The 22,203-nt window shown below is 37.4% G+C and overlaps 1 protein-coding gene across 1 annotated transcript; it reads left to right on the forward strand.

Moving 5' to 3' along the window:
* The first annotated feature begins 839 nt into the window (after nucleotides 1-839).
* LOC118858334 (p53 apoptosis effector related to PMP22) lies at nucleotides 840-21,922 on the forward strand. Its single transcript, XM_036768830.1, has 3 exons — nucleotides 840-1,254; nucleotides 16,893-17,033; nucleotides 20,395-21,922. The coding sequence occupies exons 1-3, from the start codon at nucleotides 1,062-1,064 to the stop codon at nucleotides 20,616-20,618; spliced, it is 558 nt and encodes a 185-aa protein (XP_036624725.1). The 5' UTR covers nucleotides 840-1,061; the 3' UTR covers nucleotides 20,619-21,922.
* Nucleotides 21,923-22,203: the final 281 nt, after the last annotated feature.

The raw sequence follows: 22,203 nt of genomic DNA on the forward strand, positions 1-22,203 counted from the left end.
AAGGTAACTACAGGGTTAGAAAGGAAGAAGAATGCAAACAATTGAACTTTCCTTGGCAGAGGGGTCTGAAGTGTAGGGAATCTCAGAAAATGAGGAGGCATGGTGGCAGCTTACTACTCAAAGGGGACACATGAGCTTGAGATGCTGGTTTGCTTTTGTGAGAAGAAAGTTGGGTTTTATGTAACAGGTGGCCTTATTCTGCCTGTGGTACCATAACTCTAATTATGGGTGTTTCATCTGATGTTTCAGAGAAGGATTCTTCTCCCCTAATTAAATCTGGGTCTCCTTTATTTCTACTTATACCATTAAAATGAAAGGTTAAGAAAGATGAGGATGTAAAAATAGCTTTTGAATTTGGCGGCAGGGTGATCTTGCATGACCTTAGTAAGGATTTAAAGGGGGAAGAGTCTGGATGGGAGGACCCACTTCCAAGAATAAAGCCCCAAACTAACGAGCATAAATCCCTTATTCTAACCACAGCCTCAGAAATGTGAAGAAACACAAACTGTGATGGGATTGCTCCCTGGTTCTCAGATGAGCTATTGAGGAAATACAAAAGGCATTTTTGCTTTTTCATAAAACCATTACCGCCTAACTAACCAATCTCCCTTTTATGCTTTTGTAGTCACAGAATACCTTTTCTTTCTAATCAGGAATAGCACAGAGCCTTCCTCATCTATGTTCCTACATTGCCACCTGTCTGCATGTGTGTGAAAACACAGGTTTAGCTCCTGATTTTACTGCGGAAAAGATTAAATCATGTTCTCCCCGTCATGAAGTGTAATTTGAACCCTGCTTGACTTTAGCCTATCCCAGCGTGAGAGCTCACCTCTGGCTTTACAGGTTCTAGCCACTCTTCTTCTTAGTCACTAGGAATCTAGGTGGGGCTTCCTTGTTGCTGACCACAAAGCCTTTCTTGCTTACACTTTCCTCCTTAAATACTTCCCCCTTTACCTAACATTGTCAGTAGTGCCCAGAACTCTCAGCTGCCCACTTCTCTCTTCTTTCTGGAATCCTGTTCTTTCCTCCTTTGGTCTCAGCTTCCTGGAGTGTTGGACAAAATGATGCGCTGTGGCCTGGCCTGTGAGCGCTGTCGGTGGATCCTACCCCTGCTTCTGCTCAGCGCCATCGTCTTTGATATCATAGCCCTCTCTGGAAGAGGCTGGCTGGAGTCCGATGACAATTCTCAGACTTCCTCCCTCTGGTGGCAATGTCTCAATGGTGAAGAAAACTGCAGAAGCCTTATGGACTTTGGTGAGTGGGCAGGTAGCTGGGGAAGGCATGGCCCATTGTTCAGGTGAATAGCCCCTTGGTTCAAGTGAGATACAGATTCAGCTCCAGGAATTTTCCCTTTCTCCTCTTTCCTTCTTCTTCAAAATGTTTTCTCAGGCCAAGTTCTCACAAGTATAATTTTAGCAGATCCTTTAGTAATTTAAAAGGTGAGATCATGTTAGCTCTTGTTTTAGGAATGCATTTCTGACTTCTGACAAGTTCTTTGTTTGCATGTGAGTTCCTTCAGAGCAGCCTGGGTTTTTCTGATTTGTCCTTATATCCACTGATCATAGCCTAATGCTTTGCACAGAGTAGGTGCTTAATAAATGCATGTTCATTTCATGTAGGAAATGGAATGCTAATAAATTGTGTAAAGCAGTTTTCGGAAAGTTACTACAATGGTGACCAGAAGTTCAGTGATGGCAGGCTTACGGATCATAGATTTAGAGCTGGAGGGAAACTTTGAGGTTCACAGATCAGAGCTTGGGGTGTGGTGGAGTTTGGAAGTCATCTAAAGGTTTGACAGGAAAAAAACTGAAGCTGAGAGAACTTCAGTGGTTTGCCCAAGGTCATACTGGTTACAAGTTTCAGAACCAGAAAACCAGAAATCATTCCAGTGCCATACCCTGACATCCTCTTTCCTGGTGTACAATATGATTTCTACATACAAGTATTTCAGTACTCAGATGGATCTATTGTCTGTTGAATGTGAGTATTCCCTCCAGCTTATGCAAATCACAATGAATGCTAAATTGATTGCAGTAACAAAGGAAGCAACACCTGTGTTTTTCTAAGCCATTCACTTTACGAGTTTAAAATAGCACCATATGTGCCAAGGATTTATAAGATGATACTGTTTACTTTGTCAGTCTAAAAGCAGCCTCAGTGCTTATTGTTGTCCATTTGTTTCAGACATATCTGACTTTCTTGACCCCATTTGGGGTTTTCTTGGCAAAGATACTGGGGTAGTTTGCCATTTCCTTCTTTAGTTCATTTGATAGATGAGGAAACAGAGGCAAACAGAAGTAAGTGACTTGGCCAGGGTCACACAGCTAGTAAATGTCTGAGACCAGATTTGAACTCAGGAAGAGGGGTCTTCCTAACTCAAGGCCTGGCCCTCTAATCCACCAAGCTGCCCTAGTCATAGTGCTTAAATGCTAACACAAGGCCTTCCTAGTCATAGCTTGATAACTGTTAAAAAACAAAGAAGAAGAAAGTGTCCCTGTCCTTTTCCATTGCCTGCTGTGACTCCTCGATTTAGATTTCCCCACTCTAACACCAGGGCTTCTCACCAGATTATCTTTATTGAAGATCTTATTTGTTTACTCCCTATACAAATATTTAGAATACCCTCTTGTATAATTCCTTCAAAGGGATCCTGGGATCTTTCAGGCAGGGGGTAAATTGGGAAAGATGATAAAGCTAGGGACTGAATGGAATCTGCCCTTTGCTAAATGTCTGTGCTCTTTCCTTTAAGACAAATATTTTAAAATGTTTTCCTAAAAACAAACTGAAACCTTTACTAGCACCTCTATTTTAGAGAAAGGAATAAATTCCTTTGAAATAATATAATCCCATATTGTCGTTAGAATTTTAACTTTCTGAGAGATAAAGAAGAGAGATCTAATGGACTCCCAGTGTAGATGGAGACACTTTTTGCCATAGCACAATGTGGGAGTTTGTTTTGCTTGACTGTACCTGTTTGCTTCAGAGATTTTGGTTTTCTTTTTGGTTGGGAAGATGGTCAGTGGTGAAGTTGAAGGGAGTGAAAAAAGATTTTTAATTGATAAAAAACAAACCCAACCAAACAAAAAGATTTTCAAAGATATTTAGCTACAAAGGCTAATAGTGATCAAAAGCTATAGTAATCTGCTTAGAAAAACAGAAAAATGTGCCAGAGAAGATTTGTGGTATTGGGGCAGTGGGAGCCTTGAGAAAACCATCAGGTTCATTCCTGCTTAAGCATGGCTTGGCTTGACGTGCTTTTGCAAATACCCCTCTGATGAAAGAAGCACCATACTTTTGGTGGTGGTGGTTATCGTTTTTTAGGGTACTGCTAGGTTGAGCGCTTTTTAATTTTTTTTAAACAGGGTGTGGTTGAACTAACCACAGAATGATACTTTCAATACCTTGAACCTTGAGAGAGCATAAGTAATTTAAATTACACGTACAAGCATATGTATACATATTTTTTCAATTGGTAGAAGGTTATAGCCTTTCCCTTTTTAATTTGAAAGGGAAAACTGAAAATGTTTAGAATATACTTGGATTTAGCTTTAAAAAATGCTCTTTTAAAAAAAGCTCCACTTTCCTTCCAATGCAGTCTTGGAAAAGTATGTCAAAGTCCTTTCTTTATGAAAAACAAAAATGAATTTGCAAGATTAGGCATAACTTCTACAAGCTTTTAAGTTTGGTTGTTCTTGTTGCTTATACAAAGGGTGCTAAGTGTGAATAATGTACCAAACACAGTTTCCAATCATGACTAGGAACCAAGTCACACCTAAGGGAAGGAAAGAGAAATGCTCCAAGGGAAAGAGGTAACAACAGGGAGGAGAAGGTAGCTCATTTGACTCATCAGAACAAACCTCTGACCATTTTAGTCACAGCATTTGTAATGTTGCTTGTGCTCTGATGCAATTCTGAGCCTTCCCCTGTCCCCATAATCATTTGGCATCCCACCTAAATTCACAGTTACCTGAAAATATAGCCATGGGGGACAATACATATCATCAAAGCATATAAACATGTTAAGTGTCCTCTTTTTATTAATGAGATATAAATTATCGACAACTTTCCCCAGATTAGAGATGAAGCCCTTAGCTTAAGTGTTCTTTTAAGGTACTTCAAAGGTACAGCACTATCAGATCAGGCATTAGAGAAAAGTGAGGAAACAGTCTTGATAAGATGCTATTCTGATTCTCCTCCCTCTAATTTTAGATCTTGGTACATGAGAGACCGTGTGCTATGATGGAAAGAGTGTTGTAATGGCACTCAGGCAACTTAGTTCTACTCCTGACTTTTCCACTGTGTATGTGACCTTGGATAAGTCACAATTTCTCTTAGTTTTATTTTCCTTACCTATAAAATTAAGGGTGTTGAATCCCCAAGTTTCCTCCCAAGTCTAACATTCCCAGGACCACAGAATTTTAGAATTTAAGGGACCTCAGAAGTCATCTAGTACAATCTATAACTGAACAGGAATTCCTCTCTACATTATCCCTAAAAAGTGGCCATCCAGCATTGGTCTGAAGACTTCTAACTGAAAGGGAATGTTCCTAGGCACCCCCTTTAGACTTTGGGACAGTTCTAATAGTATGAGAAAGATCATCCTGAAACTGATCCCAGTTGAACTCCCCAGCTACCCGAGCAATAGGTTGGAATCCTTAGTTCTGCACTCTGGGACCAAGCAAAACAACCCAGCTGTCATGACCCACGGAAGTCTTCATTAGGCTAAATGTCCTCTGTCTCTTCAATCAGTCCTTTTATGGCATGGTGTCCAGCCCAATTACCATCCTAGTGACCATTTCCTGACGTTCTCAAGCTTATTAATATCCTTTGTAACCTGTGAGTGATTCCCAAAACTGAATATAGTGAAGTTCATTGGGACTATCGCTTTACTCACTTTGGGCATTACTATTTTGCCTGGCATGTTGAGACCCTCAAGTCTCCCTAGATTTTTTTTCACATCTTCCCTATCCTGTACTTGTATAGTTGTTGCTGCTTTAGGATAGACTTTAGACTTAGGCCAATTAAATTCTAGATTTTTAGATTCAGCCTGCTCTGTTTTGCCCTTTGAAAAGTTTTTGGATATTGACTCTGTATTCCAGAACACTACCTATCTCTCCTAGTCTATGATTCCAACATACCTATGTACTCCATTGGTCAGGGTTTCTAAATCTGTGGAAATGGCAATTTTGAAAATATCTCTGTGAGATTTAGAGCTAAGAACAGACAAAATCAAAGTGTCAGTGCTTTTTTATTCCTTATTTGAAATTCCAATTAAGTTTTCAAGAGGCAGACTGGCATAAATGATAGATGACTGGCCTTGGGATCAAGGAGCTCCAGGTTCAAATGCTGCTTCTAACACATACAAGGTTTTTGACAATGAGAAAGTCACATAACTTTGTGGTGCCTTGGACAACTCTCAAAGACTATAAGTTATAAAATATTTGCTGATCTGCAGTAATGGGAAGAATTTTTGTATTTGGAGTTTCCAATACCAATGAAATCATAGGAAAAAAATATTGCTTTTCATCATTTTGCCTGGAATTCTAAATCTGAAGTTTATACACTTAAAAAACTGTAACTGTATTTCCACATAATTGATTTCCTTTGTCATCCCATCTATTTATTTTATGAATTTAAGAGCACTATTCTGAGAAGGGGAACAGGCTTCACTAGACTCCCAAAGGAGTACATGACACACAGAAAGCTAAGAATCCTTGCTTTAACATCTACATCAGTAGAACTGCCTGTGGGAAATATGTATGTCTTTACTTGAGGAACTGGCCTGCAAATTTGCCACAGCATTGTTTTCTAAATATGATCATTATAACTAAAACTCAGCTGGTGAAATGTATACAACATGGATGAGTGCATGATTCACATAATATTTGGAATTTAAACCTAAAGTAGTAGCGGTGATGTTTCATTACTTCTTACAGCCCTATACAATTAAATCAGTAGTATTAGGGGAAAGTATTTGTGAACTTATGGCATCAAAAAGTTTCAAAATTACTTTCCCAAGGGGGCAGGCTCTTCAACTCTTTGCCTTCTCAGTTTCAGTTTTTATAGAGGCCAAGGTTTTATGAATGATGTTACAGTGAGAATATGAAAATAACGACCTTAAAGGGATAGACATATATTGCTTTTTGAAGGGAGGGGGAAACAAACCTTAGTTAAAGGACCTGTCTGTGAAACTGTTCAGAGCTTTCTTTGATGCAACTGAACTAATCTGTTTTGAGGAAGGAAAGGACAAAGTCACAACTGCTTATCACGTACTGTCAATAGAGACATTAATTGTTGTAACTGATACAATGAGACATAAGGGTCTGCTGCAAACACCAGTGCATTTTATAAGATCATAGGTTTAAAGTTTGAAGGGAGCTTAGAGGCCATATAGTCCTACCCCATCATTTTACAGATGAGGAAACAGCAGGCCCAGAGGAGCCAAGCCCATGGTAGTAAATGGTAAAGCTGGAATTTGAACCCAGGTACTTTAATTCTAAGTCCACCATATTTCCCACTGTATGACACTTGCCCTTTATATTTGGAAGCTCAGGTTTTGGGATCTAGCCCCAGTCTTGGACTGAATCTGTTTTAATGCTGCCTTACTATGCAAGTTCACGCTCCCCTGGAAGCCCTCCCTCCATCTCCATTCTCAGGACAAATTATAAATAATTTTGAAACTGAAGGTGTTGCGGGGCAGGTCAGCTTATATACAAAATCTTAATATTTTGAGTTGCAGTGTTGAGTTTAGTTAGAGATTAGCTAGCCTAGTTTCCTGATTTTACATGTAAATGAGAAAACTTAGACCCAGAGAGGTTAAGCTATTTGTTCAAGGTCCCCTTGCTACTAAGCCATAGAATCAGGATACAGAGCTGGGTTTCCTGTTTTTAAATATGGCACCTTTTCTATTACACCAGCTTGTTCCCTGAGATGACAATTTTTTGTGGGGGACTCTGGAACTCATTTCTACAAGGGAAGTGGACCTGAGCCATTTTTCGAGATTTCTCAGATTGCCAATTATACCTAATCCAATTACCTGAAAGCAGGGACTGTTTCACTTTCAGATCCATATTCCCAGGACCTAGATCATGCATGGTATGTAACAGGTGCTCGATAAAGGTTTGCTAAATTGAAATGAACTGAATAAGATGCCACTGAAAACAAGGCAAATGACTTAAAGAAACGAAACAACTACTTTACAGAAATTAGAACCAGGATTAATTTGGTTAACTGAAATGATAGCTCGAGAGAGTTTTAAAATAATATAGTATTAATATAAATACTTTTTCTAATGTATATCAGAAATTCAATCAAATAACATTGAGTACCTACTACATATATACAAGGCCTTGGAGAGACAAAGACCAAAAAAAGTCTAGGTACTCAAGGAATATTCATTCTATGGAGAATTTGCTGCTATAATTGTTGTGATTATTTAAAATGTCTACCCTTTTATTTACAAAATACTTGACCATCACTTTTATTAGCTACAACAATGGGGTGAATTTGCTGATAAATACACTGTTTACCCAGGCAAAGCAAAGCATAGCAAAGATGCTAATGAAAATAAAGCGCTCAAAAAAATCTGATTTATAATTTGCATTTCTCAAAACTTGCAAAAAAAAATCTAGTCCAACACAAATCCAAATGGTGGTTTGAATTGTTTGTGTAGATAAACTGCTGAGATAGATTTTAGTGTTCAAGCATGCACATACATGGAGTACTCTGCTCCACCCAAAGTTCCTCCCTTTCCAATCTTCTGAGAAAGGCAAGAGCAGCAGGTGGATACCTTCTGGGGAATTAATTAATGTTGGATTTAGCTTCTTAAGCAAGCTACTACATGTCAGGGAGGGAGTTTGAACCACTCCCTCTTCATGGGGAAAGAAAATGGAGAGTCATTGTGGCTTAGTTAAAGAATACTAAACTTGGAATCAGACTTGAGACTTAATCTCCCTTTTAATAAAGACTTTTTGTATTCTTGGGAAAGTCAGAGAATAATAACATTAACTCAGTTTTGTATAGGATGGCAAGGCTTAGAAAGCATGTTACAGAAATGTTGTACTTAGGTTAAGTGACTTCCCCATAGTCAGTTCAATTGTTTTTCAGTTGTGTCTGACTCTTTGTGACCCTATTTGGGGTTTTCTTGGCAAAGATACTAGAGTAGTTTGCCATTTCCTTCTGCAGCTCATTTTACAGATGAACTGAGGCAAACAGGGTTAAGTGACTTGCCCAGAGTCACACAGCCAATATGTGTCTGAGGCTGGATTGGAACTCAGGAAGATGAGTCTTCCTGACTCTATACCCTGTGCTCTATTCACTGCCACCTAGCTGCCCCTGCCCATGGTCACAGCATGGCAAGTGGAAAGTACACTGTCTTAAGGGTCAGAGAATCTGGGTTCAAATCTTACCTCCGATTTTCACTACTTCTGTGACAAGGGGAAATTACCTGAGCCTCAGGACTTGAACTCACACCAAAGCTGGGCCTCCATCTCCAATATCCCATTGCTTTTCAACAACATATGATCATGAGTTGCTTCTTTTAGTTTTTAAGTGCTTAATAGGTTAAAAACTTCACTGGTAAATCTGATAATGTCCTCATAAATTGATGTCCATAAATTGATGGATGTCTCATATTTCCCTTCCTAGTGTTCTACAGGCAACCCTGTATTTCCTCCATGAAGCCATATCCTCTTCTGAAACCTCAAACATTCGTTTTTCCTTGGTTGCCTATGTCTATCTGTGAGATCTGGCATGGATTCTGCCCTGCCAAAAATTAAGTAACTTCACTTTTCCTATTGTGTTGAAACTCTGGTGTGTTGGTTCTGTATTTTTTTTAGTAGCTAGTATCCAGTTTTGTTTGTTTTTTTTAGTGGAGACTCTATATACAATTCTACATTCTAGATGTTCTTCACATATTATAAGTGTTCATAGGGCAGCTAGATGGTACAGTGGATAGAGTTCCCAGCTGAAAGTCAGGAAGACCCAACTTTGTGAGTTCAAATCCACCTCAGACACTTACTAGCTGTGTGACTCTGAGCAAATCACTTAACCCCATTTGCCTCAGTTCATCATCTGTAAAATGTGCTGGAGAAGGAAATGGCAAACCACTCTAGTATCTCTGCCAGGAAGACCCCAAATGGGACCACAAGTGTGGAACATGACTAAACAACAACAAAATGCTCACATAAAATTAAATAGTAACAATGCCAGAAGCTGTCATATCTTTATTAATTAATGTCTATTGATATTACATATAGACATCTTTTTAAATTGTTCTGATATTGACACGATTTAGTCCTGTAAGATTATCTAAGAATGTCACGTGGATGCCTTTTTTTGTGCTTAGTCTATAGTGAAGAAATATCATTATGAAATTAGAAAAGAAAATTAAACTTGGGCGGAGTGTGAGCTGTAAGTTGATTAAGGTAGTAGCATAGTAACCTACATTCATTTGAGTAAGAGGCTCTTTGTATTTTGCATTCAATTATCTTTGTTAATGACTTTAATTATTATTCTTAGTCCCATCCAGCTAAGAGCTCTGATGAGATCTATTCCCAAATCATGACCTGCCAAATAGACATGTCAAACTGGATGTCCTGTAGACATCTCAAACTCAATATGTGCAAAACTGAAACTTAACATCTTTTCCGACGAACTCTGATGAACTGTATTTCTAACAAGGATACTACCATCTTCAACTCACCCAGATTTGCAATTCTAAACTTCAGGACAGACATTATTTCACTTCTATATTTGTACCCACAGTCCCTAGCACGCAGTAGCTCTTAATAAATGCTTATTGATTATTTAAATTTCAAAGTTTAAGTGTAAAGAGATCATAACCTATTGAATTTAACAAAATGTATTTAATTTATTCATGAAATCAAGGAGAGGCTATATAACATCCTACCTTTAGGCAATGAAATCAGCCCTCAATTTTGGACGGGGGGGGGGGGGGGGAGGAGAGGGGGGGGGGACTCATTCTTTTATTGAATTGACCCAAAGCTATTTAATTAGAAATCATACTTTAGATTTCAGAATCATATTCTGCTTGTAGCAAAGTCAGTGTTATTTCCGTTACATTAATGAGATATTCATCCAGATTTTCATAGCAGCATTATATTCAATTGCAAAAAAACTAGAAGCAACCCAAATATTCAACAACAGGAGAATGTGGTTAAATAAACTGCAGCATACTAATATAATGGAATGGGATATGAATTGGCATAGTGGAGACAGAGCTGACCTTGGAGCCAGAAAGACCTTGAAATAATTCCCACCTCTGACAAATTCTAGCTCTGATTCTGGGCAAGTCACTAAATCTGCAGTTCCCCAGGCAGCTCTCAGACTATAAATTGCAGGGTTGGTGCTGATCTGCTATGATAGAGGGGGTTTTTTATTGGAGATTCCCTGTAATGATGAAATCCCAGATTTATTGCTAATGTTAGAAAGCAATTAATATGTTCAAATATAAAGAATTCAAAGAAATCTGGAAATATCTTTATGAAATCATCCAAAATAAGTTTAAAAAAAATAAAAGCAGCAATGAAATACATACTAGCTATGATTATGTGAGGAAAATTGATTGAGAAAGAGTGGTCAAGGAAAACTGACAGGCACTTTGAGAAGATTGAAAAAAAAATTCTTTCCATTGAGATTAGGTAATTTAAATGTAAATAGTTCCTAAGCCAGTATCATTTGCATTGATGTTTTAGAGTTATTTCTGATAAAAATAACTCATTACTAGACATTAATACTTTAAAAAAAATTAGTGAGGGGGTATGTACATTTATGTATACTTGTGTTTGTCAAATTAAATGCAGAATTTATGCTTGGGGCTTTAAATAAAACTATAGCCCCAGTGGTAGCATTTTAGCCTCACAGTAGAAAAGAAAAAATCAACAACTTTATATTGGAAATGTTCACTTACTGGATACTACTTTGCTAATAAATCAATACCATATATCCAAGTAGAAAAGAGAAGATCATTTTAAGGTACTATGGAATATGTTTCAGTTTAACTATTATGAATGTGAATGTGTTAAACTGGTTGTTTTAAAATCACAAATATTTTAAATGTTATAACAACCAGTTTAGAATATTGTTAATTATGACAATTGTATTTAGAATGGTAAGTTTTGAATAAATGAAAAATGGGTCATATCAAAGGGTGGTCCAATGTCACAGTAACTAAAATATTTGTGTGAATGCATGGTAGTAATATACGTATATATAGTTCAATAGAGAGAATTCAGCATATTACCTTTGCCTACAAAACCTCTTGACAAATGGTAAGAGGGAATCTCAGGTAAATGTTTATAAGAGTGGCAGGCTGTTGTGGAATTGTTTTTTCCCCTTTCACTTTTTTATAGGACATTTAAGAAACCTTTTTATGGATAGCTTTTGTTTTTATATCACCAGTATTTCCGTATACAGATGTCTGGGTTGTTCTCTACCCAGAAAACCATCGGTTATGACAATAAATAAACAAAACTAATCGACCTCTCAATCAAGGCTTGTAATATGCTTGAAGTTCTGTGTCCATATTCCCTCACCTCTATAAAGAGAGAGAGAAGTAGATTTTCTCAACTCCTCTTCGAGACTAAGCTTGATCATTATAATTATATATTGGGTTTCTTTTGGTTGGTCTTTCCATTTACACTATCATCATCATTGTGTATAATGTTTCCCTGGTTTCCCTGGTATTTCACTTCATAAGAATTTTTTCATGTTTTTCACATTCATCATTTCTTATGACCACATAATATTCCATTACATTCCTGTGCCACAATTGTTTTAGCTGTTTCCCAGTTGAAGGACAAGTACCTTGTTTCTAGGTCTTTGCTTACAAAAAAAAGAGTGGGGAGAAGCTGTTATAAATTTTTTTTGTGTATGTGGGGCCTTTCTTTTTCTTATTATCCTCCCTTTGGTATCTGCCTAGCACTGAGATCTCATGTTTAAAGGGAGTAGATATTTTAAGTCACTTTTGGGACATAATTCCAAGTTCCTTTTTCTGTTGTTTACTGGTAGATTTTGGCTGTGAGTCAAGCTTAGAATGTTATCAATGATTCCATATCACGCCCCTTTGAACCCTAACCCCACACACCCTTTGTCTATGTGTCTGTTTGATCTGTGCCAGTACAATTTCCCTGCACACGTGAAGCAATCTGGTTTATGTACCTTGTTAGTAAAGAGTTTACAAGTCAAAATGACAGCCCTTGAATCAATCAGTGCTCCATTAGTACAGCCTAGCAAAGATTTGAACAATTATATATAAGATGTATATTTATTCACCTTTAAAGCTGTGTAAAAAATATAATTTTTAGCAGTAACTATTTTAAATACAGTAAAGGAATATGTCATTTGAAGAAATCCTAGGATGAGCCATATTGAAAAAAGCAAATATCCCCTGATTTGTTTTTAATATTTCAGCATAATGTGGAATATAGTTGATCTAATGAATTAGGTCAACTAAGCTAATTAAGTGGACATTTGGGGCCTAATCACCTTAATTAGCTGCCTTCTCTACCCACTTCATCAGCTAATTGCTCTGTTCTCTTTGGATAATAAGTGGATGTGAAGGTCTGAGCTCTGTGAGGTTCAGGAGTGGTTAGCACAAGTTCTTATGTGCGTCAACCGTCATGATGTCATTTTTTGGCTGAATGAGCCCCATTAACTAGGCCTTAAGTTAAGATGTAGGATTTGTATGTGGTGTGGGGGAGGGGGGGAAGGGTGTGTGTGTGTGTGTGTGTGTGTACAGGCATGTATTTTTTTATATGTGTGCCTGAACCTCTGTGTATGTGTTTATCTAACAAAGGCAGTCGCTTGAAAAAAAAAGCTGTCTACAAAGTACTCATACATTGCTCTATTTCATACAGTCATGTGCATATGTAATCTTTGTATATATCATACAATCAGAACCATGCAGAAAAGATCTAAAGTTCCTCAGGATTAGGTCCACCCTTCGACGTTCAAGTTTGATGGTTGTAAGTTCTCTAGAGTCAAGACATTTACTATTTCCCATTGGGAGGTTGTCAGTGCCTCAGTTACCCTCAGAGTTAAGAAATTTTGTCTTATCTCCAACCTAGTCTTTTTGCTACACCAAAAACCCATTTTGTCCTTCTCTGTGGCTGGAGATCACTATCCTCCCTGTAGAATCATTTCAGAGGGAGGTATCCCTCACTTACCTAAATAGATATGTTCCAATAGCTTTCTGGGCAGTTTCCTTAATTGCAAATGTCTGTAAACTGAATTTCACTGGGGAAAGCAAAGGAAAAATAAGTTTTTAATAAAACATTAACACATAGACCCAATATTAGCAGTATATGCAAAATATAAGCAGTTGTGCTAAATATTAATTGGGCTTAAAATAAGTCACATTTAAATATGTGTGTTATGTTTTTATGTACATGAAACATATGAAAAGTATTAGAACTTGGCAGTGTGATCATCTCACAGATTCTTCCCCCTTGAAAAGGCAACAGTCTCTAAAGCTGTTGCAACTATATTGGGTCTCTTTGCCAGACTCAGAATGACTTTATCTCCAAGTGCATACCCAGATGGATCATTGGTTTAGAGTTTGAAGGGACCACAGAATTTCAGAGTTGGAAGAGATCACAGCAGCCTTCTAGTCCAACCCAAATGTAAAAGGAATCTCTACCATAACATACTTAAGAATTACATGTCTATTTGAAGATTTCTAAGGAGAGTAGAGGGCACTAGGTGGCTAAGTAGATAGATCACTGAGCTTGGAATCCGGAAGACTTCTCTTCATGAGTTCAAATTCAGCCTCAGATACTTACTAGCTCTGTGACCCTGGGCGAGTCACTTAACCCTGTTTGCCTGAGCTTCCTCATCCATAAAATGAACTGGAGAAAAAAATGGCAAACCACTCCAGTATCAGCCAAGAAAACCCCGAATGGGATCACCAAGAGTTGAACACAACTGAAATGACTCAACAACAACAACAACAAAGGAGAGCAGTCCAGGCTACTTTTTGATAGCTCAACTGTTGGGAATTTTTTCCAACTTCAAACTTAAATTCTCCTCCATTGCTCTGATTTTGGTCTAATTACTCCTCCACATAACAAAGAGACTTTAGAGGTTAACCCACCTACCTCCCTCATTTTTTTTTCAATTTAAATTTATTTATTTAACATATTTAGGTTGATTTTCACAAGAGTTTGAATTACAAATTTTCTCCCCATTTCTACCCTCCCTCCCACTCCAGACAAGGAAAGTAAAGTCTAGAAAAGTGAAGCAAGTTGCCTAAGGTCACAAAGGCAAGTAGCAGAGCTAGGATTTGAACCCAGATCCTCTGACTCTGAATGTTTTTCCACTATAAAATGGTAGCTCTTTACACTTTTCCATGGATTAATTTTGTCTTCTATTCAGATATCGTTGCCTGGTAACTCCTGTGTAGTTTGTTTTGCTTTCCTTGGGGCCAAAGAGCATCAAGTAAAACTTTGCAGATTGGAATGTCTGGCTCTTGCTCAGCAATGGAAGCCATGTATGTCGGAATATGTGGTTGGTTGACATTAGTCTATCTGACAATGGTCAGAAAATTAATAAATTGTATCTATTCCCAACCCCAAAGTTGGGAATGCCTTCCTTGGAAATATTAGCAAACCAAAATGGGGGTTTGGGAGCCTCAAAATGTATTCATAATGTTAGGATATTAAACAGTTGGCAGAATTTGTGTGCAATATTACAACTAACAGCAGTGGGTAGGGACAGAGTGCGGTCACAGGACTCCCCACTAGCCTAAATTTAGAGTATTATTCCTTAGAGTAAGTATATGATGATGCATGAATTCTTTAAGTTCAGGATTCCCTAAGTAAGTATTCGGAGGTTCATAGGAATAGAACTAAATGGATCCTTGGAAGTCATTGAGTCCAACCCCTCATTTTGTAGATGAGGAAACTGTGGCCCAGAGAGGAGAAATATCTTATGTAGGGTCACATAGGTAGTAAGTGGCACAGACAGAGCTTGAACTTAGCTAGATCTTTTAACTTCAAATCCAGCTTGCTTTCTGCTGCACTATGCTGAATGCCTGGCAAGCAAAGTCAATCATCAGTGACCTCTTTGGCTCACCTATTTCACATTCAATAGCCATAATTCATTGTCGCTTTATTGAAGGATTTATTAGTTATCACTTTAACAATTTCTGTGGCTTGCTATATCCTCACCACTTCTCTCCTTCTCTTTGGATATAGAGGGCCTTGTAAAAATCAAAGATGGAAGGGGGAGTTCATTGGCCTTTATACATGATGCACTCCACACTTCTACTGCGGGAAAAATTGATAATTTGATAAAGCGCATAGGAAATGATAACAATTGCTGGGGTTATTGCTGGAAATCCAATGTTATTTATTTCAAAGTGTTAATGGCTTTTATATCCATTCTTGTAAGCTGGTGTTACTTTAAAAATGGAAATGAGGCCAGTAAGTTTCTATTTATTACCAACTGTAGCCGTAGAGCCTGCCCTAGGAAATGCCAGCTGGAATAGCAAGACTTAGGGTACAGTTTGCAACATACACACCATATGAGTCCTCACTAAAGGTGTGTACAACCAGAAGCATTATCCCAAACCCAAGAATATCTTAACTTAGAATACTGAATACTGTTCTGGTTATTAAACCTCCAGAAAGATAAAACAGTCTAAAAGGAAGCAGAGAAAGGCAGCTTACATGTTGAAGACACTTGGGCTTCTATGCATGTGAAGATAATTTAAAAAAAAAAATTAGTCCAACTCCATTTTAAATTGACTCATAATGAAAAAAAAAGTGGTTTTCATTTTGTGTTAGTAACTCACACAATATTTCATCTCCTATCTCCATGCTTTAGCACAGATCATATGTTTCCATCCTCACCTCATATACATGTATATGTACATGTATCTATGTACTCCTTCACCTCACATCTAGCTTCATTTAAAACTCAGTGATGTGCCACCTCTTCCATTAGACTTTGCCTGATCTGCCAGCTGCTAGTGCCAACTCCGTCCTAATATCACTTTCACGTGTGGTTTTTTCCACAGAGTTTCCTCAAAGTCCTTAAGATTGTTTCCCTTTGTGGCTCTGTAAATCCAGCTTATGAAGCACAGGGCCTATGCAGATTAAGAACCTAGTATTTGTTTGACCTTATTAACTAGACCTATGGTAGGTTAGGAAATCTTTAAAAGGGAGAGCTGGTATATCATAAGTATTGAGGGCGGTGGGTGGGACAAAGGAGGTAGGGAGCAATAAACGAAAGCAGGGTAGAATGAATAGAGTGCAAGGCTTAGAATGGGGAGGACAGGTGTCACCACCAGCAAATCACTTAACTTATTTGTGCCTCGGGCAACTCCCTAGTCCACCTCTACTGAGTCATAGACAGGTTAGGGTCTGAGGACAAAGGATATAAAGGAATAAAGGAAGCTTCAATGCCCTTGTTCCCCACACTGATGAAATCATTGAGCCTTCACCTGTTGAGGTTGGGACAGATGGGGCCGCAGGTTGTTCTATTAGACCCTGCCAGCTCAACGAAACAAAGGTTGCAATATTCTCTTTCTTGGCTCTGGATTCCCAAGGGGTGTGGCTATGATCTCTGGCAATAGAGTACAGGTCCAACACAAGGGATTGGAACTACAGGAAATGCCATTTTCCTAGACTGCTTTTCATTGTTGTGTTTACATTTCTAACCAGCGTGAAGATAATCTTATTCTCCTTAAAGGAGGCATGGGGAGGTGTGGGAATGACAATGAAGAAATAAAGGAAAATAACCCCTTTGCTCTCCAAAAAAAAATCTAATGAAAGAACATACATTACTGCCAGTGCTTCAACAAGCTGTCCTTGATATTCTTTCAACTTTAATTGTTATTTAATATTGTCTCTCTTTCTCTTTTTGGGTAGCCTGGGGAAGAGCAGCGGCTGCCATGCTCATGTGCGGCTGCATCATCCTGGTGATCTGCTTCATCCTCTCCTTCTTTGCTCTTTGTGGACCGCAAATGCTTGTTTTCCTGCGAGTGATTGGAGGACTGCTGGCCCTTGCTGGTAAGACCGTGTTTGAAAAGTCATTTTCTTCCCTAACATCTGTGAGCATCAACAACACAATGTGTCTCTTGACCAAGCACATAGGCCAGTGGGGTGGTGCAATGGAGAGTATTCTGGCTGTGGAGCCAGAACGTCACAGTTCTGCCAGTTGCCACATAGGCCCTGTGCTTCTTTAACCTCTTGGGTCCTCAGTTCCCTCATCTGTAAGATAAAAGGGTTGGACTAGATGACCTCTAAGGTCTCTTCCAGCTCTAAATCTACGATTTTGTTTTTGGAAAAAACATGGGGGGCATGGGAATAGTCACACATTTATATAGCACTTTGGGGTTTACAAAATGATTTCCCAATATACTTGTTTTTCACCTCTGCCTCTTAGAATGCTGAATTTCTTTAAAAAGTAGCCCAAATGGCAGCAGTGACATGAGACATTTCCTGAATCCCCCAGGTACTAGTGCCTTTCCTCCCCAACTGTTTGCTATTTTCTTGGCGTATAGTTTATATTTACTTATGTATGTATTATTTCACTTTGTAGAACATGAGGTCCTTCTGGAAAGAAGAGGCTTTTGTTTTTGTCTTTATATTTCCAGTTTCTAGGACAGTGCTTGGCCTATTTGTTCTTGTTCAGTCATATCAGTCACATCTGACTCTTCATGACCTCATTTGGAGGTTTTCTTGGCAAAGATACTGGAGTGGTTTACCATTTTCTTCCCTAGCTCATTTTACAGATGAGGAAACTGAGGCAAACAGTGTTAAATGACTTGCCCAGGGTCACACCACTAGTAAGTGCTGAGATTTAAATTCATGAAGATGAGTCTTCCTGACTCCAAGCCCTGCATTCTATCCATTGCATCATCCCACTGGCCTACGTGCTTGGCACATAGTAGATTTAATTTAATTTATATTAAATTTATTCAAGAGTGAATTAATTGAACAACCCAGTGAAGTAAGGAATGTCTAATCATCCCCATTTTCCAGATATGGAAAATGAGAGGTTTTCCCTCAAACCTACACTTCTCCTGACTTCCTATTTCTGTCTAAGGCACTGTCATGGTTCTAGTCATCCATGTTTGCAACCTTGGTGTCATCCTTGACTCTTCACCCTCAGTGACCACACATACCCAATCAGCTGCCAATCTTGTTAGGTTTACCTATTCAACATCTCTTGCTTCTATCCCCTCCTCTTTTTTCATCTAGCCAATACTCTAGTCTAGGCCCCCATCACTTCTCACCTGTACCATTGAAAGCCTCCTACTTTCTTTCCTTGCCTCAAGTCTCTTCTCTTTCCAACATACCTTCCATACAGCTGCTAAGCTGGTTTTTCTATAAAGCTATTTTTTAAAAACCATATCACTCCACTATTCAGTAAAACTGATTTTAAAACTTGCAACTTAGTTTTAGCTTACCTTTCCAGCTTTATTACGTATTACTTGCCTTCAAGCACTCCACAGACAAGACATATTGGCCTTCTTACTGTTCCCTATAGATGATATTCCACCTCCTATTTCTGAGTATTCTTGCTCCACATACTGCCTCCTCCTCTGCCTCTTAGAATCCCTAGTTTCCTTCCTGACTTAGCTCAACTCAAGTACCATCTTCTACATGAAGTCATTCTTGATCCCCCATCTCAAACTTGCTTCCCTCCCCAGGTTCCTTTTTTATTTCTGTGTGAGTATTCTAAACATATTTATGTACATGTTATCTCTCCAGTAGAATATAAGCTCCTTGAGGAGAGGGACTATATAATTTTGACTGTATCTCCAATACTTAGAAAACCTGTCACATGGTCGTTATTTGATACATGCTTGTAAATTTATCATTGTGATCTAGAGATCACAGATATATTTTAGTATTTGAGAAAAGTTCTCAAGATCACAGATATATTTCAGTATTTGAGAGATTTACCTACTTAGTTTTATCATCTAAAAACTTAGCTGAATACCCAAATTCATGGTACAAGAAAAAAATATATAGATATAGACATCTATCAATCTATCTATAGATCGATCCATCTATTTCTATTTCCATATATAGATATCTATACATATGGAAAGATACGTAATAATCCACAAAAATATTTGCACAGTTCTAGTCTCAGGTACTGGAAAAGTACAAACATCCCTTCAGGAAGCATTTATTTGACAAGAGTTTCCAAAACAAACAAAAAGCCTCCAAAAAGACTTTGTCCCAAAAGAATTTCATATGCCAAAATCTAGTATTCTCCTGGCAAAATACTTATAGGAATTATCAAAATTAAAGATGTTATCCATTTTTCTTTTGCAAGTGTCTCATATTTGCTGAGCTATTCTGTGAGAAGTAGCTGTTGGAAATATTCTACCTAGCAGATATTTAAAAAATAAATAAATAAACACACTGAATCTGTCCCTTCGAGGTAAAGGTCGAATTTTTATTGATTTTTTTTAATACCACCTTAATTTCCTACCATATTCCTTCTTTTCTACCTTACCCAGAGAGCCATCCCATGTAACAAAGTATAAAAAGTGAGAAAGAAAGATGGCTTAGCAAAACTAGCCAATATATCTAAAAATTGACATTATATACAATTATCTATGCCTTGATTCAACAAGGAAGGAAGACAGATATGTATGTTCTCCTGTCTGTTCTTTGGGACCAGATTTGGTCATTACAATTATAGAGTATTTCATTTCATTTTGTTACTTTTTTCCATTTACACTGTTGTAGACATTATATATGTATATTGTTTTCCTGGTTCTGTCTACTTCACTTTGCATCAGTTTATAAAAGTCTTCTCATGCTTCTCTGTATTCTATGTATCCATCCAAAAATAATTGGTAGATGAGACTAAATAATGATAATCATGATTTGATAAGTGAAGCCAATGATGTGTTTCCATATTTAAGTCTATATATTTTTCAGCTATGAGAGACATTAAAACTAAACTTAGACATATGTACATGTATGTAATTTAGAAATGATTCTATGTTCTAAATTTTTTTTAACAAATAGGAGTGATTGATCAAAAAAGTTTGGACCTTAGGTATAGAAAATTAGAAAATAGTATATAGTATATGAGAAAGTTCTGATGTACTACATGAACTCATAAGTATCCCTCCAATCATTTCATGTTTATTGTTTCATGTCTGCATGTCATTCAATTCAACAAACATTCACTGAGTTCCTATTATGTATAAAGCACTGTTCTCCAATAATTCTTTTGTACTCTATCACTTAGTGCTAGGCATGTGATATGTTCAATCAAGGACGATTGAGTGATTAATATTCTCCCTAGAATGGAATTTATATTTATATAGAGAAAGAAATATTAAAGATAAAAAAGTGTATTTGTTTTTATTCATTTTTTCTGTTTTTCCCCTGCCTTTAGCTGTGTTTCAGATCATCTCTCTGGTTATTTATCCAGTGATGTACACTCGCCAATTCCTTCAAGGTGATATTACTACCAGGTATTATTACAACTGGGCTTATGGTTTTGGCTGGGCAGCTACCATTATCCTCATAGGCTGCTCCTTCTTCTTCTGCTGCCTCCCCAACTATGAAGATGATCTCCTGGGCAATGCTAAACCCAGGTATTTCTACACTTCATCCTAAGAGAGAGCAAAAGCAAAGGAATATGGATACTACTTTGACAACTGGGTTCCAGAGACAGAAAGACACTCATTTCTTCCCAGACCATACTGAACTTATATGTCTTCTGTTGAACTTATGGTGATATGCAAAGGATTCAGCTGTTTTTGAGCAAATTTTTTAAATGTCATAAAAATTTGAGATTACCTTAAGTACCTTAAATGGTTTTATATTTTTATATTCATGTTTCAAGGGAATTATTGTATTAAATATGCCTTGTTCCTTTTAATTCATTGCTGACAACATGCCAAAGTTCTAAAAAAAAAATGCCTTTAAAATTAGTATGCAGTTTGTAAAAACCTAATTATAAACCTAAAGTAATTGTTGTATAAAATAGAAACTGGAATTGCTTTAGACAGGTCAAGTTTCTGTTTGTCTTTATTTAATGGACTGGGTTTCCTAAGGTGGACCAAGGGAAGAGGAGAAGATACTTTTTTAAGTTAGCAATAATTGTTCTCAGCTGAATATTTTAAGATATGCAAAGTATTTTTTTTTCCAATTCACCTTTTTGTCTCTTTAAAAAGCATGGTGATAACCCGCATCCCTAATATTATTCATGATTTCTCATTAACCTTACAAATCCATGAATTTTATCAAATGCAATGTTGTGTTTAAAATATCATTTAGGGAAACAAAACAGAAGACGATCAATGTTATTCTTCCTAGTGGGCCAACAGGCCTATTGCAGTTGAAACTCTCATTTTGGAGTAAAATGTTAAGATTTTTTTTTTCCTTTAAGTAGTACTTTGGGTTGGGCTAAGGTAAAAGCACTATGCTCATTGGTCTGTATTATTTCTTTGTCTATATGACTCTGGCCAGATTAGACCAGATTGAAAAATGGGGGTTATTTTTACTTGTGCTGCATATACCATGCACACAGCCCCCATGAATTGGATTGAATTTTTCAGTTCCAGTCTGATTTGGCTGCATTCTTATTGCTATTGCCTAAAATAGTCTAAAGATTGTGCCTTAAAGCCTAAAACGCAGCAAAAAGTCTGGTGGTGCTTGGTAAGTAATATATAGGTTTAAAATTTTAAGTTAAAAAAATTACAATGCACTGAATAGAAGAGTATTATAAGAAATGCTATTTCTACAGATGACCACACCATGATGTATTTGGTTTTTTACCATTTATATTAGCCAACAGATTGAAAATAAAAACTGTATTTATCAAATTGTCCTTTTTGTATATTGCAGAATAAGCAAATGCAAATGTTTTCATTATGAATTCTTCCTAATAAACCAGGCCGCCTGTTACTTGTTTCTAGTATGATTGTTGTGTTTACTTCCAAAAAAAAAAAAAGAAACCTTATGAATAAATATTTGTTTGGAGATATTAGGGCAAACTTTGCATAAGGTGAAAAGTTGCTCTATTATTACTGGTTTTCTCACAAACTTGGATCTCTTCTAATGACTCACTCAGAATTCCTTTTGCTTAACTCATAGATTTATGAGAGGCATGTTAGAGATCATCTGACCCCATCCTCTCTTTGGAGTTGAGAAAACTGCGGCATGGAGAGATTAAAAGATTTACTGACAGTCATAAATA

Source organism: Trichosurus vulpecula, chromosome 7 (genome assembly GCF_011100635.1).
Source record: "Trichosurus vulpecula isolate mTriVul1 chromosome 7, mTriVul1.pri, whole genome shotgun sequence".
NCBI lineage: Eukaryota > Metazoa > Chordata > Mammalia > Diprotodontia > Phalangeridae > Trichosurus > Trichosurus vulpecula.

What these genes read in the sequence shown, in the direction of transcription:
- LOC118858334 (XM_036768830.1), top strand. Translation starts at nt 1,062, where the DNA reads ATGATGCGCTGTGGCCTGGCCTGTGAGCGCTGTCGGTGGATCCTACCC. An exon ending in CAGAAGCCTTATGGACTTTG is followed by an intron (nt 1,255 to 16,892) that starts GTGAGTGGGCAG and finishes CTTTTTGGGTAG; the next exon opens with CCTGGGGAAGAGCAGCGGCT. An exon ending in AGGACTGCTGGCCCTTGCTG is followed by an intron (nt 17,034 to 20,394) that starts GTAAGACCGTGT and finishes CCCTGCCTTTAG; the next exon opens with CTGTGTTTCAGATCATCTCT.